The following is a 17,741-nucleotide window of genomic DNA, read 5'->3' on the forward strand; positions in this document are numbered from 1 at the left end:
AAAACAAGAAGTTGCAGTAAATTCCTTCGAGATATAGGGAGAGTGCGTTGAGAAAAAACTACTTGTGTTCAAATCCTTCTACCTGTTTTATGCAACAATATATTCAAAAGAAATTTGGTGCTGAAGAAGAAGCATCATTTCATTAATACAAAAGGCTAAACTTTTTTTTAAATTGTGTCCAGTTAGATTTGCGATTTACCAAACTGTGGTAGCATTTTTTTTAGTTACCCCAATACAAAGAATTTCAATTTAAACTTATCACCTAAAAAAAAAAAATTTAGACATTTTCATTACCATTAAGCCTACATTAGCTCAAAAAGTAAAAAAATACACGAGTGAAAATTTCAAACACAATTTTGTATAGTTTTTCGGGATGGAATATTAAAGCAAATGATGCACAAATCTTATTTTTTGGCCTAAAATACGACTTGTATACTCTTTTTTACAAACTAACAGCGCTAGCGGGAAAAAATATTTTTATATTTGCACTTTTTCAAAAAGTGGCCAATGTAGTTAAGGCTTTGAAATCTAAATTAAAAAAGAAACATTTTTTTACCATTACCTATGCATTAGGGTGGGTAAAAAAAATGGAAATTCGTTTTTTTGATTTGGTACTTCGAAAACTCGATTGCTAGACACCTCTAGAATATACTCACCAAATATGAGCTCTTTATCTTAATGGGAAGGTCCTCCGCTTTTCAATTTTCCATTTTTACATCAAGCTTCTACCAAAAAAAAATAATTTTTTTAATCATTGACTTTTTAGCCAATTTTTTTACATATTCTTGTAAAAAATTGAACGCTCTACAAAAAAGGTTAGGTACACTTTTTTAAATTATCTAACCGTTTAGTAGATATTTTTGAGGTCAAAAAATCTTTAAAAATCTTTAAAAATTCGTTTTTTGTTCTTAATTTTGTAAAAAATTGAAAAATTATAATAATCAAACGCGCATGACATATTCTTGTAGGAAACAGATTGCTCCACAAAAAAGGTCTTATTACCTTTTTTTTATTAATCTAACCATTTGAAAGATATTCGAGGTCAAAGTTAAACAAAAATATAAAAACTTTTTTTACTTTTTAAAATGTTCTAATTCATTGAAAAGTCATTATTATTAAATTAGTAAGATGGATTATTGTAGATGCTTAATGTTCTACAAATAAAATGCACGACTGGGGTCGCACGTACTTGCTCTTATGCTTAAAGTAACTCTAATGTTAAAGCTTTTTATTCAAGAAAATTAGGAAAAATTTGATATTTTCAAGAAATTTCATAGGTAGTGTAAAAAAATGAAATCTGTTTTTATAATTAATTAAACACCTATTTAAATGATGTTTTTAAAAAAAACCAAGTATGTCATTTTATTACTTGTATAAAAAGGTATTTTTAAAAAAAAATTTTCGAAAATCGTAGGGTCGTTTTTTTTTTAAATAATTTTTTATATATCAAAAATTTCTAACATTTTTCAAAAAAATAGTTGGTATGCCATTTTGAATAAATAATTTATTTACACATAAAAACTTATTTTCAAAATTTTTCATTAATCCGTTTTCAAAAAATTGATTTTCAAAAAAAAATTTTGAAATTTTTTGTAAAAATCCAAAAATGAGTTTTTTTGAAAATTTTCTAAAATTTTAATATTACCTTTACTTAAACACTTTTGTATAAAATTTTTTATTAAAATCGGGTTAATGTTGTACGAGATATTCAGAAACGAAAAAAAAACGTTGTATGACAGGTACCGTTAATAACGGTACAAAAAATATTTTTTTTATTTTAAAAGTTGGCTCTTTTGTGTAATACTACAAACAAAAATTTAAATCAAAATCGTTAGAGCCGTTTTTGAAAAAAATTAACTTTTGTATTTCCGTTATATGGCAGGTACCGTTAGTTTTGGTCATAAAAAAATTTCAATTTCCCCTCTTGGGAATCACCAAAAACTTCTCCATCATCGTAATATCATGTAAAATTGTTATCTCGAGTTCGATTTTTCTTACAAATCCTAAACTTGCCCTATAGTACCTATATCGCAAGTAAAAAGTCCTTGGCCTCAAATTGGTTGCTTTAACCGTTTAGAAGATATTTGCATCCAAGTCGCAATGCATAGAGACCATAAGAAAACTATTGAAATCAGTGGGCATTGGTTTGAATGCGAATATCTTCTAAACGGTTAAAGCAACCAATTTGAGGCCAAGGACTTTGTTGTAAAACATTTAAGCCCCTACAATAATCCATCTTACTAATTTAATAATAATGACTTTTCAGTGAATAAAAAAATTTTGAAAAGTAAAAAAGTTTTTATATTTTTGTTTAACTTTGACCTCGAATATCTTTCAAATGGTTAGATTAATAAAAAAAGGTAATAAGACCTTTTTTGTGGAGCAATCTGTTTCCTACAAGAATATGTCATGCGCGTTTGATTATTATAATTTTTCAATTTGTTACAAAATTAAGAACAAAAAACGAATTTTTAAAGATTTTCTCGATTTTTGGACCTTAAATATCTACTAAACGGTTAGATAATTCAAAAAAGTGTATCTAACCTTTTTTGTAGAGCGTTCAATTTTCTACAAGAATATGTTAAAAAAATTGGCTAAAAATTCAATTAATAAAAAAAAAGAAAAGAAAATAAAAAAGCTGAAAAAACAACAACAACATCCACCCACAAACCATCAGTCATCTCGTGACCACGATAAGTGCAACCTTATCGAAAAGTCGAGCCGTGTCATATTTTATATGATAAAAAGTTTAATTGTCGCGGTAAGTCCGAATAATAATTAAAAATAAAAAAAATATTTTTTTTAGTAGAAGCTTGATGTAAAAATGGAAAATTGAAAAGCGGAGGACCTTCCCATTAAGATAAAGAGCTCATATTTGTGTGAGCATATTCTAGGTGTCTAGCAATCGAGTTTTCGAGGTACCAAATCAAAAAAATGAATTTCGATTTTTTTGACCCACCCTACTATGCATAGGTGTGTTTTTTTGTTTATATATAAGGGTTTTGGACAAAAAAAAAACGCCATCGAGATATTTGAAATCAAAGCAATTTACGTAATAAAACCCACCGAGGTTTTCGCCTTGTCGCGGCGGGTGGGCTTACGTTCGACTCTTACAACCAAGAAAACCAAAAAAAACGCAGGGATGTTTATTTAATAACAATCATGGATAGTAAAAGTTTACAAGATAATAAAAATCGAGTGGGGATATACACTCAAGTGTCGGCAGAAGTCACGGCTGTCGGCGAGGGCTTGGCTTCGCAAGAAGCTAAGTCGCCAGTGACAAATGTAAACAACGGAAAGCAAGAGCTTAAAAGACAAAAGGCTGTCATTTTATCAGTGGACCTCCTTCCTGACCTTGATCAGCTAACAATCGCAGGTCTGGATAACTCGGACGGACCTCCTTCTGTAGGTAGTCAAACCGAGGATGGGCTACTGGTAGATCCGAGTCAAGAAGATATCAAGCTAAAGTCTGCTGAACACCTCAAGGAATCGAGGAACCGCAGGAGCTACAGATGTTCGAAGAGATTCGTGAGAGCCACAGAAGGTAAGGATCCTTCTACTCTTAGTGCAAGAGATAAGGCTCTCCTTAAAAAGCACAAAAAGCAGATAAGGGCCTATGAACGTAAGGCAGAGATTGCCACTACACTCGTAGACCCCTCTCAGCAAAAGGAAACCAAAAAGTCTGAGAGCAAAGGAGTTAATGCTGCCACATCTAGGTCGAACCCTAAAAAGGTAGACTGTGAACAGGCTGGTACTAACTCTAATGCTCAAAATGGCGCAGATATTGATCAGGCGACGGCCAGTAAGATATTGCCCTCTACTGCTACGAAAAGCAAAGCGCAAGGAGGCAACCCTACAAGGACGAAGCCAAGAGCATCAAAAAGAGACAGGTCGGAGGAAACAGCTGAAACTGAAGGTGTCAAGAAATTGAAAACCAGCAGCTTTGACACCACCCCGATCGATCTACAAGTGACCATAATAAGTCGGGACAACCCTGATGGGAAAATCTCGGCGGAACATTGGCTACTTGTGGAAAACGAGATCCTTAAAGCGATGATGGCGTTACCCGAAAACGATGGTCCTGCGAACTATACCTTCGATGGCGCTGGATGGCGAAAAGGAGTTAAAGTGGTCTGCTGCGGTGATCAGAAATCAAAAGATTTCCTTTCCAACATAATCGCCAAATGTGGCGTACTGTGGGAAGGGGCGTCTCTTGAAATCATTCCCGTGACAGCTCTACCACTTCGCCAGCAGATCAATGCATGGATCCCACCTCCTGCAACTCACGAGGACGCGGACATAATCAGACTGCTAAAGGGACAAAACACGGAAATACCCGTAGGGGAGTGGAAGCTCATCAAGAAAGACCTCTCGTTCGCGGTGGACGAGAAATCTGACCTCCTGCTAAAAACGAAAGGAGACGTGTTAAAGTACGGCATTGGCACCGTAAAGGTAAGAAGGCATGATAGCAAAGGGGAGCCAAAAGCTGCTGGTGGTGCAAATCAACTTGCATCACGCTAAAGCAGCGACTCACGACCTAATGCTCTTCATGTCTCAAAAGAACGTGGATGTGGCCTTGATACAAGAACCATGGATCTGAAAGAACCAGGTAATTGAGGTCAAAATACTACAACCTTTTTCATTCCACGTCTGAAGTAGGTAAAGTAAGAAGTTATATTTTAGCGAAAAAGTCGATTAATGCTTTCTTTTTATCTAGGTACAGCAACAACCATAATGCGGCAATCAGCGTTGAATCCAAGGAAGGCAACTTCATCTTAAAGTCAACGTACATGAAATACGAAGAGGAGAACCCACCATCAAAAACAGTCCGGGAGCTTGTGGACTATTCCACGGTAAATGGAATACCTTTGGTGATGGGATGTGATGCCAACGCCCATCATACACAATGGGGTGGTAATGATATCAAAAAAAGAGGTGAGTCAATTTTTGAATACATTCTTTGTTCTAATATGACGATATGCAATAGGGGTAATCATCCAACATTTCGAAACAAAAACAGAGAAGAAAATCTAGATCTGACTCTTATGAGCATAAATGAGCAAATTTTGATAGGAGATTAGGAGATAGGCATCACATCCCATCACCAGAGGAATCCTTCTCGGATCACTTTAGGATACGCTTCACCCTAGACAAGAAGTTAATAGATATCAAACCTTACAGAAACCCAACTAGAACAAATTGGACAAAGTACACAAATTGGCTGAAGGAGCGTATCGACCCACCAAGAGAAAATACGCTTTCAAATACATCAGCCATCGATAATACTGTCGAAAACCTTACTAGTTAAATGAAAACTTCTTTTGAAAAACACTGTCCCCTATCCCGTTTACTCGAGCCAAGAAACACTTGAACTCTTTATGGAAACACACTTTCCTGGCTGTAAAAATCCTGATAAATCTGGATTCACGCAATCAAACTTGCTTGAACCCACAAACCAAGAATCAAACATAGAACAGATTATTACAGAGCAGAAGATTATCTGGGCAATCAACTCGTTTAAACCCTATAAATCTGCGGGACCAGATGAGATAATCCCAGCTCTTCTTCAACACGCTTTAAATGTAATAACACCATGGCTTAGGGTTATCTTCATTAGTTGTATTAAACTTAGATACGTCCCTATGAGTTGGAGAAAGGTTAAAGTGGTTTTTATTCCAAAAGCAGGAAAACCGACACACTCAACCGCAAAAGATTTATAGACCAATAAGTCACTCCTCGTTCCTCCTTAAAACACTGGAGAGAATCATTGATCTGCATATTAGGGAACTTCTCAATTCTAACAACTTATGTAACTACCAACACGCTTACCTTAAAGGCAGGTCAGTGGAAACTGCACTGCATGATGTAGTTTCGCATATTGAGAAATGTCTTGAAAACAAAGAACATACACTAGCAGCATTTTTAGATATCGAAGGAGCGTTTAACAACGTTTAACACAGAATCAATTAAATACTGTCTAGTCGATATTGGAGTAGATTCTGTCATAGTAGATTGGATTCATACTATGTTAAATGGCAGAATCATTAACTCACAAATGGGAAATAGTACGGTAGAGAAAACAGTTACAAGAGGTACGCCACAAGGAGGGGTTCTTTCGCCTCTCCTTTGGATCCTTGTGGTTAACGAAATTCTCACAAAACTCAAAAACCAAGGTATTAAAATAGTAGCTTACGCTGATGACATAGTAGTTCTCATAACAGGTAAGTTTCTTACCACCGTCGGAGATATTATGGAACACGTACTCAAAGAAATATCTTCATGGGCAGCCCAAAATGGTCTTGGGGTTAACCCCACTAAAACGGAAATAGTTCTGTTCACGAAGAAAAGGAATCTAGGGGATTTTAATCCTCCTAAACTTGATGATATTCCTCTGACTCTTTCCAAAGAAGCTAAATATCTTGGAGTAATCCTTGATTCCAAGCTAACATGGAAACGTAACACCGAGGAAAGAATGAAAAAAGCAATATGCGCTTTCTACACATGCAAAAAAACCTTTGGTGCACGATGGGGTATGCGCCCTCAAGTCATCCAATGGATGTATACGGCGATTATTCGCCCCATACTTGCCTATGGTTCTATCGTATGGTGGAAAGCTGTTGAAAAATCAAGCTATCTCAAGAACCTTAACAAAGAACAGAGATTAGCGTGTATTGGGATTACAGGGGCACAAAGGTCTCACCCCAAGCAGGGTTGGAAATAATTTTAGACATCCCGGTCCATAAGATGCACGGCAGCTAAAAGCGCACTACGATTAAAAGAATTGGGATACTGGAGGCAAAACACTTATGGTCATGGGTCTATCATGCAAAGATACGACACAAATCCGGGTTTGAATGAGACTACAGATTACATTCCACCTTTAGTAGATTTCAATAAAAATTTCTCCATTTTAATACCTGAAAGAGAGGGGTGGGATTCCAATTCGCTTATCCCCTTCTACACTGACGGTTCAAAAATGGAATCAGGAACAGGAGCTGGGGTGTTCTGTAAACCTCTCAATATTAGAGAATCATATAAACTCCCAGACGATTGCAGTGTGTTTCAAGCTGAAATTTTTGCTATAGAAAAAGCGGTAGAATTGGTTCACAAAGAAAAACTAATCTCCTCGGAGATAACATTCTTTGTGGACAGCCAGGCTGCTATCAAAGCTTTAGCCAGTGAGACGATAAGATCCAAAGCGGTTTTAAACTGCAGAAAGAAAATCAATAGCATTTGCTACACTAACCAAGTAGAACTATGCTGGGTTCCTGGGCATATCAATATAGAAGGGAATGAAATAGTGGATGAACTAGCTAGGTTAGGGTCAGCGTCAAAAGAGGATAGCAGCACCCAATTAGTAAGGGGACCAGATATCCCTATCGGTGTACTCAAAAGAAAAATAGACCTAATGACTAAAGAAAAAATCAATAACACCTGGAAAACTAGGGGCGAATGTATTATCTCTAGAAGTTTATGGCCTAAAATCAACGAAAAAGGAACTCGGTATATTTTATCCCTGAGTAAAAAGAATATTAGAATCTTAATAGGTGTACCAATCTCGCATTTTTGCAAATATCACGCAAAGCAAAATTTCGCATTTTTAACATCTCACATAACAAAATCTCGCATTTTCAAAATCCTGCATATTAAAATCTCGCATTTTAGAAAAAAATTCGCAAATTCATTAAATTCTTGCTATATCAAAATCTCGCATTAGAAGAATTAGTTTAGAGCGTAAAGTATCTTAAATTTAAATTGCTTTTTTGACAGCAAAATGTATAAGCAACAGATTAAATGAAAATAGAAGGTCGAATACTACAATTTCACATGCATTAATTCCTTTTGACTCCAACATTCAACAGTTGACCCTGAACACTTTAAAAAACTGGCATAGGCACCTGACAGTTAACAAACCTTTTCCTTTTCTATTTATCTCTTCAAAACAAAACGAAAAAAACAGAAGAGGGATGTTCTGGGCTTTCCTAAGCTAGCAATATCATGTAGGTTTATAACCTCAAATTGAAATAAAATATTTATTAATTCGCGCGCGCGAATTAATAAATATTTTATTTCAATGCGAGATTATAAATTTCGAGATTTTAGTTTGCGAGATTTTGGTAAACGAGATTTTGAAATTGCGAGATTTCGATAAAAAAAGATTTCATAATGCGAGATTTTAAGATGCGAGGTTTTAAGAACAAGATTTTAAAATGCGGTCCATCGTACCCAACCCAATTTTGACAATTAATAATAAAAATATGTATAAAAATGTAATTTGACGACAAAAGTTAGTTATTAATTTAAGAGAAAAAACAAAAGAAATGTTCTAAAAAATTGTTATTGTATTTAAGGTCTAATAAAATTAAAAACACCTGAAGATGTTGGCAAAAAACAAACGAAACGTCGGGAAAATTAATGGATTAGTCTTTTAATTGCTTTAAAAATTCAATGATCATAACAGCCCAAATTAAAAATACCCAATATTTTGTTTTATGATTTTTTGTGACAGTAGAATGCTAATAATAGAATAAAGCAGAAAAATAAAAAAAATATAATTAAATTGAGTTCTTAGCTTGAAATACAAACTTTTTCAAAAAGCTGTCCTATTGGATATATTTGATAGAGTTATAGGCTATAACATACAAAATATTTTAGCTAAGACTCTCTCCTATCTAAAAAATGTCGGGTGCCACCTCGCAAATGCAGACATGTACTCGGCAACCGTACTCAAAGCTAAAAAAATTAAAATCACTTGTTTTTCAGCCAAAGTGTATAATATTTGATAGTTAGGGGCACCCGACATTTTTAAGATAGAAGAGAGTCTTAGCTAAAATATTATGTATGTTATAGCCTCGAACCCTATCAAATATTATACACTTTGGCTGAAAAACAAGTGATTTTAATGTTTTTTAGCATTTGAGTAGGGTTACCGAGTACATGTCTGCATTTGCGAGGTGGCACCCGACATTTTTTATATAGAAGAGAGTCTTAGCTAAAATATTATGTATGTTATAGCCTTTAACACATCAAATATTATACACTTTGGCTAAAAAACCAATGATTTTAAAGTTTTTTAGCATTTTAGTAGGGTTGCTGAGTACTTGTCTGCATTTACGAGGTGACACCCGACATTTTTTTTAGATAGAAGAGAGTCTTAGCTAAAATATTATGTATGTTATAGCCTTTAGCTCTATCAAATATTATACACTTTGGCTGAAAAACAAGTGATTTTAATGTTTTTTAGCATTTGAGTAGGGTTACCGAGTACATGTCTGCATTTGCGAGGTGGCACCCGACAATTTTTAGATAGAAGAGAGTTTTAGCTAAAACATGATATACAGCTATGGACAAAGAAATAGCACACTTTTGATTTTTCTTACAAAAATTGGATTTATTTCGGACCTTTTAACTTATATATTAAAATTTTTATATCAGGTCGTGCATAAGCTTATGAAGATTCATAAAATTAATAATTATAAATTATTTCATTACAATTCAATTTTTAAAAATTATGATTTGTAGAAAATAAGTTTTTTTTTTGTGGACAAGGAAATAGCACACATTGCGAAAATCATAAAAATAATCATTTCTAAGCAAAAATTCATACAATTTCCAATAAATTCAATACTACTCAGTTAGTAACTTGTAAGTAGACCACGGTTTTCCAAAGTTCCTTGGCACCTCTTTGGTAAACTTTCAACTAACGTCTGGTATCCACTTTGTGGAGTACGGTACCACGCTTCTTTGATTCTGGCCCAAAAATCGTTTGAATTTTCGAATTTTGTTTCCCCAAGCTTAACCTTGATATCAATTTATACATTTTCTATGGGGTTAAGATCGTGAATTTGAGATGGCTGGGTGCAAACATCGATTTTTTCGTCCGAAAACCTATCTTGTACTATTTTTGATGCATGTTTGGGTCATTGTCATGTATGAATATCTAATTAACTGGCGAGAAATATGGTTCTTTGGTATTTTAATGTAATATTAAGAGAAAAGAATTTATCAATTCTGCCATCCACCTAAGAAATGGGTCCTTACCATACCAGGAAAATACGCCCCAGACCATCGAATCCTATCCTCCTAGTTTTATCGTCTTGAGATAATACTTTGGCTTGTCCTTTTAACATTTAGGGCGATGGAAAAATGTTTTGTCATCGGTTCCAATGCGGTTAACCTTAATTTCATCACTCCAAAAGACTCTCATTTAAAACTGCATGTTTTTATTCAGATGTTTTTTAGCTAATGTTAGGCGATCTTTGATGTGTCTTTTTATATCATTTGATTTTTCTTGCTTACCCGTCTATACAACTCAGCATCATAAAGTATCCTTCTTAAAAGTCTCCTTGGCACTTTTTTCACCGAATTCTATATTTACTTCGGGCAAAATCGTGCGAGATGACTTAAAAGGGCCACATTTGCGTTTCGTTGTGATCGCTCTATCCACTCGTATGGAAGTTTTGAGAGGAAGAAGTTAACGCAATTTAATTTCTGAGTTTAAATTTCTATTTGCTCTTTCTAAATAAATGGCTTTATCCATCATTTATGCAATAAATTTAGAGTTTAAGCTAATTGAGAAGGATTTTTCCTTTGACTATGAAGATCGAAAGTAACTCTCCCTTTTTTCGCAGTTTAATGATTTTTTCTTCCTATTTTTTTTTTCAAAAATACTTGTTAATTAAATAGTAGCAATAAAATAAATGCATTTTTGTTTACATCTTTTGAACGCGGAAGAAAAATTTAACGGTTAAACGAATGTGTGCTATTTCTGTGTCCACCAGCGAAAGCGACAGGAAAAGCATTATATTGCTAGTGCAAATAAATATAGAAAATAACTGTACTTTTAAGATATTTTTGTCTCCATCACTTTAATTCGACAATATACCAAAAGAAAAAAAAAATTAAAAAAGCATTCCTAATATCTAAAATTCGATTCGAATGATTTTTCTCAATAGTGTGCTATTTCTCTGTCCATGGCTGTATACTATGTAGGGGTAGGGAAAGGATTTAATGAAAAAACAAGACAGAGATTATTTTTTAAATAGTTTTAATTCACTGATAAAATATTTGTCAATTGATGTTAGGGTTTTAATGTTAATTTTAATAAAAAAAAGTTTAAATGTTTATTGAATTTAGAGATTTAATATGAAATTATTAAATTAAACAAATAGATCTTTGCTTTGACTTTTACTTGATACTCACTGGACTTTAATTTGACTTTACTTTACCTCGCTTTTCTTTTCTTTACTTTGCACAATTCTTTTACCGAATAATTTTCCTTTACTTTATTCTGCCTTTTTATACTTTAACCCTTTGTTCTCGGAGTAACTTTTTTTTTAAATTTTTTTCACGAAAAATTACAAAAATCTTGAGAAAAAGTTTTGATATTTTCTAATTACACACCAAAACGAAAAAATAATGATTGAACTAGTAATTACATTGTATAAGGAATGTTTTGAGCTGAGAGTACAAACGTTGAAGTCCATTTTTTAGTAAAAAGAACTAAAAGATAAAAATGCTCGTACAAACCAATGTGTTTTACCAAAAAGTCTTATTAAAATAGTATTTAGATTGGAAAAGCAAATTTTCTGATGAAAAGCATGTTTACATATTCCATAGATTGAAGAACCATTATAATCATTCTCTTTCAGGGTTAGCGTTATTTAATTTTTTAGCTCTAAGCTTAAGGCTACTTCAAAAATTGAGAAAACCCTCACAAATCCTGCATTTTTTGTTGCGCTAAAGATATTTTAAATTCTACATTTTTAACTAGGTAAATATTAACTTTTACACAGATATTAAATTTTTTCTTGGTCGTACTACTCATAATGCAATAGCTCATGCAAAAATTTTCAAATTTTGGTTATTGCAATAAAATGTTGCCCAAATGTTTGGCTTTAATTTATGATGTTTTTTGTGTGTACTAAATGTAACGATCCTACATATATTATAGCCTTAAACTCTATCGAATATTATGCAGTTTGGCTAAAAAACAAGTGATTTTAGTGTTTTTTTAGCATTTGAGTAGGGTTCCGAGTACTTGTCTGCATTTGCGAGGTGGCACCCGAAATTTTTTTAGATAGAAGGGAGTATTATCTAAAATATGGTGTATAGTTTAGCTTTAGCCACAGCTACACCATTGTATTCAGCCAGTAAAGGATAAAGTCACCACAGACTGAAATATTTTCGACAGCTTATGTATTATGGAAAAATGTATCTACTGCTTAGTACCTACTTAAAACTACATTGAACTACTTTTGCTCTATTGAAAAAATAGTTCAAAATAGCTTTAAGTACTTAGCAGTAGTTAAATATTAGCTACGTTCCTTTGGAAATATTTATCTACTTTTTAGTACTTAAAACTACTTTGATCTACTTTGCTATTGACACTTGGCATCACGGCACCTGGTGGATAGCGACGAAGGCCTGAAAGTTATATAGATTATTTTCCGATTTGCCGCTCAATGTAATTTCCATAAGAAAAAAAATAAAAAAGACCTCGAAAAACATTTATTTTACGAATTAATTTTATATGTACGAGCATCAATGTTATGATTGTAAAATGATAATAATGTGTTTATATCTAAATCAGGTTTAGAATATATCAAAAAGTATAATAATACCTGTGTAATTTGTATTTAAAAAGTGCAAGCGAATCGCCTGAAAACAACAAAAAATACTATAAAAAATATAGAAATTATTAAATTATTCTTTTATTTGTTTTGCTTTTTCACAAATAATAGTAGGTAAGCATTTTTTTTTTATTTTCAACAATTTTGAAAGAAAATTAAACCAAAATAGTTTTTATATTTTTTGTAGTATTTGTTGTTGTTTTCCTGCGATTTGCTTCCCTTTTTGGAGACAAATTAAATAGGAATTATTATTCTTTTTGATATATTTTAAACCTGATTTAGATATAAACACATATTATTACCATTTTACAATCATAAAATTGATACTCGTTCATATAAAATTAGTTCGTAAAGTAAATGTCTTTCGAGGTCTTTTTTTTTTTTCTTATGGAAACTACATTGAACTGCAAATCGAAAAAAAATCTATATCATTTTCGGGTTGTCGCTACAAGTGGTAGATGGCATGGAAAGCTATTTCCCAAGTCACAAATACTACAAAAAATATAGAAACTATTTTGGTTTAATTTTCTTTCAAAATTGTTGAAAATAAAAAAAAAATGCTTACCTACTATTATTTGTGAAAAAGCAAAACAAATAAAAGAATAATTTAATAATTTCTATATTTTTTTATAGTATTTTTTGTTGTTTTCAGACGATTTGCTTGCACTTTTTAAATACAAATTACACAGGTATTATTATACTTTTTGATATATTTTAAACCTGATTTAGATATAAACACATATTTAGTGTGTTTTTTATTACCACCGGTCTTAACTGGACAAAAAAAACGCAGTCGGGGCTAAGGAATTTACATGTTAAATGCAACAACACTTTAGCCCCTTGGGCTTAGCTGTTAAGCCCGGAGAATTCCCTGGGCTTAACTTTTTCAACAGATTTAAATCTGTGCTACCAAATGAACTTGTTCGTAAATTGTTTAGAATTTGTTTAAAAACATCAAAACTGATGTTTGGAAGGACAATTATTATTTTAAATATTTATTTAATAGTTAGTTGAACTTTTTTTTTTCAAAAACACACAAGAAACCCCAAAAGCGAAAAATATGACTTTATTTTTTTTTTATGTCAGCTGATTTCGGAACATTTAGTATGCAGTGCTGCCATTTTTTCTCGCTAAGCCCCGAAACGTTTTTTTTTAACCAGTTAAGCCCGGTGGTAATAAAAAACACACCTATTATTATTATTTTACAATCATAACATTGATACTCGTACATATAAAATTAATTCGTAAAATAAATGTTTTTTGAGGTCTTTTTTATTTTTTTCTTATGGAAATTACATTGAGCGGCAAATCGGAAAATAATCTATATAACTTTCGGGTTTTCGTCGCTATCCACCAGGTGCCGTGATGCCAAGTGTCAATACTGAAAAAGTAGTTCAAAGCAGATTTAAGTACTAAAAAGTAAATATAGGTATATTTCCAAAGGAACGCAGCTATTAACAATCCTGCTTTCGACACTCGAGCTTTTAAACTAATAACCGTTGCAGCGTAATCATAAACAATTTCACAAACCACAACTAACCACGGTCTGATGCTCGTATCTGAAAAACCAAACTTTGTTTTTAGTTTGTTTTCCAGATTCAAATTCGTCGTTTGGTCATTTTAATTTGCACACAATATAATTAAAGTGGAAACCATACACAATACACTTACCAATACAAGGAATACAAATAGGTACTTTTCTAAATGACGCATATTATTATATTGATATTCTTACCTGTGAGTGGCTGTCTTTGGTCTAAATTGATAAGTTGTGCTACATGATCGGGAAATTCAACTGCTATTTTTACTATGTGCGAGTCTTTGACGGGCATCTTTTTAGGAATCATATTATCTTAATTTAATATGGTCAAATTTTAAAAGCTACATTCACGAAGTTCAAGACATTCAATTTGAACTTAGGGCTTAGGGGTGCGTCCACAAACAAAAAATACCAAGACTAGAAACTTTCGTCCGTCTTTCCCACCAAAACCCTTTTGTGTATAGTGTTGTCTGTGAATATATGTGAAAGCCACCACGATGGTAAATGACGTTAACACGCACACATTTATAGATTCACGACATTCACCACACATCGGACACGAACATGGTATAAAAAGACAAGGTATGATCATTAGAGCCGCCATCTTACAAAATGGGGTAATAGTGTTTTGACGTCTGGCATTTGGCAAAGTCAAAAGCAACAACAATTTCCAAGACAAATTTGTTTACAACAACAATTTCAATGGGCTGGGCTGTCAAAACACTAAGTAGCCATCTTTTTTTTTTTCATTTGACAGTTCTCTATACTTTAGATTTTCTAATGATCATACCTTCTATTTTTATACCATGGGACACGAACACAACGATAGGTTCACGACATTCAACACACCTCGAATCTTGTAGGCAAACGTCAGTTGACCGCCGAGTTTCCAGTCTCGGTATTTTTTGTTTATGGGTGAGTCATAGACGGGAGACACCAAAATGGCAAAACCCATGCCATGAACAAACAATACCAAGACTAGAAACCATAAACAAAAAATACCGAGACTGGAAACTCGGCGGTCAACTGACGTTTGCTACAAGCTGCGAGGTGTGGTGAATGTCGTGAACCTATCGTTGTGTTCGTATCCGATGTGTGGTGAATGTCGTGAATACATAAATGTGTGCGTGTTAACGTCATTTACCATCGTGGTGGCTTTCACATATATTCACAGACAACACTATACACAAAAGGGTTTTGGGGGAAAAGACGTACGAAAGTTTCCAGTCTAGGTATTTTTTGTTTATGGTCTTTCCCATAAACAAAAAATATCAAAACTGGAAACTTTCGTACGTCTTTCCCCCCAAAATTTTTTTGAGTACAGTGTTGTCAGTGAATATATGTGAAAGCCATTACATTTGTAAATGACGTTAACACGCACACATTTATAGATTCACGACATTCACCACACATTTGACACGAACACAACGATAGATTGACGACATTCACCACACCTCGCAGCTTGTAGGCAAACGTCATTCGACCGCTCAGCTTCCAGTCTTGGTATTTTTTGTTTATAGTCTTTCTCCCCAAAACCATAAACAAAAAATACCAAGACTGGAAACTCGGCGGTCAACTGACGTTTGCCTACAAGCTGCGAGGTGTGGTGAATGTCGTGAACCTATCGTTTTGTTCGTGTCCGATGTGTGGTGAATGTCGTGAATCTATAAATGTGTCCGTGTTAACGTCATTTACCAACGTGGTGGCTTTCACATATATTCACAGACAGCACTGTACACAAAAGGGTTTTGGGGAGAAAGACGTACGAAAGTTTCCAGTCTTGGTATTTTTTGTTTATGCCCAAAACCCTTTTGTGTAGCACAGTACACCGGAAATTTGTTTTTGTTTTAATTTATAAAATGTCATTTGAAAAAATTATAAATTGAAAAATAACAAATTTTCTGCGTCTTTCGTCTCGGAAAATGGTAAATAAATGTTAAAAAATTAGTTGTGTGGTGGTGTTTCGGTTTTTGTGCGTTTTTCGTCGGTAATTTAAACAATTAAGAATTACGGTAGTTGACATTGGTCGCCAAATTGTCAAGTTTTGACAATTTGGCGACCAATGTCAGTTCGGAATATATTACCTTTTTACGTGTACTGTGTTTGTGTACAATGTTGTCTGTGAATATATGTGAAAGCCACCACGTTGGTAAATATGTTATCACGCACACATTTATAGATTCACGACATTCACCCCGTTTATAGATTCACGACACTCACCCCTCAGCTTACCTTCAAGCAAGAAAACGGAGTTCAGAAAAGACACTCCGACCGAGAAAAACAGGGTTGCACTCACACACTTGCAACTTTTTGTGTATGAACACAAAGTCGAAGGAGAAATCGTGGTGAAAAAACCAAAACATATAAAATCGGCTCCGCGGTGATTATAATTTCCATACTAATTTGAGCCGCCTTCGGACCCGTTTCTGAGCCGAAGTCGGACTCAGATCCACCTGAGGCGGAGCGCATTCAAACCAAGGTCGGACTCGTTTTCTTGAAGGGTTGTAGGCAAACGTCAGTTGACCGCCGAGTTTCCAGTCTTGGTATTTTTTTGTTTATAGGTCAAATGACGTTTGCTGCGAGGTGTGGTGAATGGCCTACCAACTTTCTATGTGTTGCGTATTTACGCATACATAGACACTTGGTGGTTAAATTTATTGTTGCTTTGCACACTTATTTACGGACTTCATGTCAAAATTACAAGAACAACACTATAAACAATAGGGTTTTGGAGGGTGAAACCATCGACTCGACAAACTATACCATGACTGGACTCTGAGCGGTCAAATGAGGTTTGCCTACAAGCTGCGAGTTGTGGAGAATGTCGTGAATCTATCTATGTGTACGTGTTAACGTCATTTACCACATCTATGGCTTTCATATATATTCACAGAAAACACTAGCCCTGTTCCATTGGAGGTGGTAGTTTACTCGTGAGTAGAAATCTAGTACAACAACTACACATTCCTATCTCCTCGAGTAGAAGATCATGTGTTAATTCTAGTACTAGATCCACTCATGAGTAAACTACCATCACCAATGGAACAGGGTTCTGTAAACAAATGGGTTTTAAGTGGAGAGACGTACGAAAGTTTCCAGTCTTGGTGTAGTTTGTCGATGAACTTGTGAATTTCAAGACGAACATACCCTTTAAGCACGAAAACGGAGCTCATTTTTGACAATCCCACCTCAAAACGCGAAATACGAGGTTGCACTCACACACTTGCAACTTTTTGTACATAGAGGAAGGAATACCTAGAGAGCCGAGAGTACCCCTCTTACCTAAAACACCCGCAAATTTAATTTCAGATAATCTCTCTTATTTTTCTCTTGTTTTCCTATCTGTGAATACGTGTGAAAAGTACAATTCGTTTAATACCTTCCTTTCACCAGTAGATGTCCTCACAAATTTTGAATTTAAACATGATTTTGGTTTGTACATGAACTTGAATAGCTCAAATAGCTCTTTCCAGACACCCACCTTTCAATAAATATGCACAGAAATAAAAAAAAAAAGGTTCGTGTTTTGAATTTATTATATTATTTTTTTATGAATTTATTTCCTACTG

General features: G+C 33.9%; 1 protein-coding gene across 1 annotated transcript in view; it reads right to left on the reverse strand.

Moving 5' to 3' along the window:
- Positions 1 to 14,700, reverse strand: part of LOC129907617 (engulfment and cell motility protein 1) — a 134,917-nt gene extending 120,217 nt beyond the window's left edge. Inside the window, exon 1 of the mRNA XM_055983910.1 lies at positions 14,368 to 14,700. Within this exon, the coding sequence (XP_055839885.1) occupies positions 14,368 to 14,479 (112 nt within the window). The 5' untranslated portion in view covers positions 14,480 to 14,700. The remainder of the gene's footprint in view (positions 1 to 14,367) is intronic.
- Positions 14,701 to 17,741: the final 3,041 nt, after the last annotated feature.

The sequence above is a fragment of the Episyrphus balteatus genome, chromosome 1 (assembly GCF_945859705.1).
Source record: "Episyrphus balteatus chromosome 1, idEpiBalt1.1, whole genome shotgun sequence".
NCBI lineage: Eukaryota > Metazoa > Arthropoda > Insecta > Diptera > Syrphidae > Episyrphus > Episyrphus balteatus.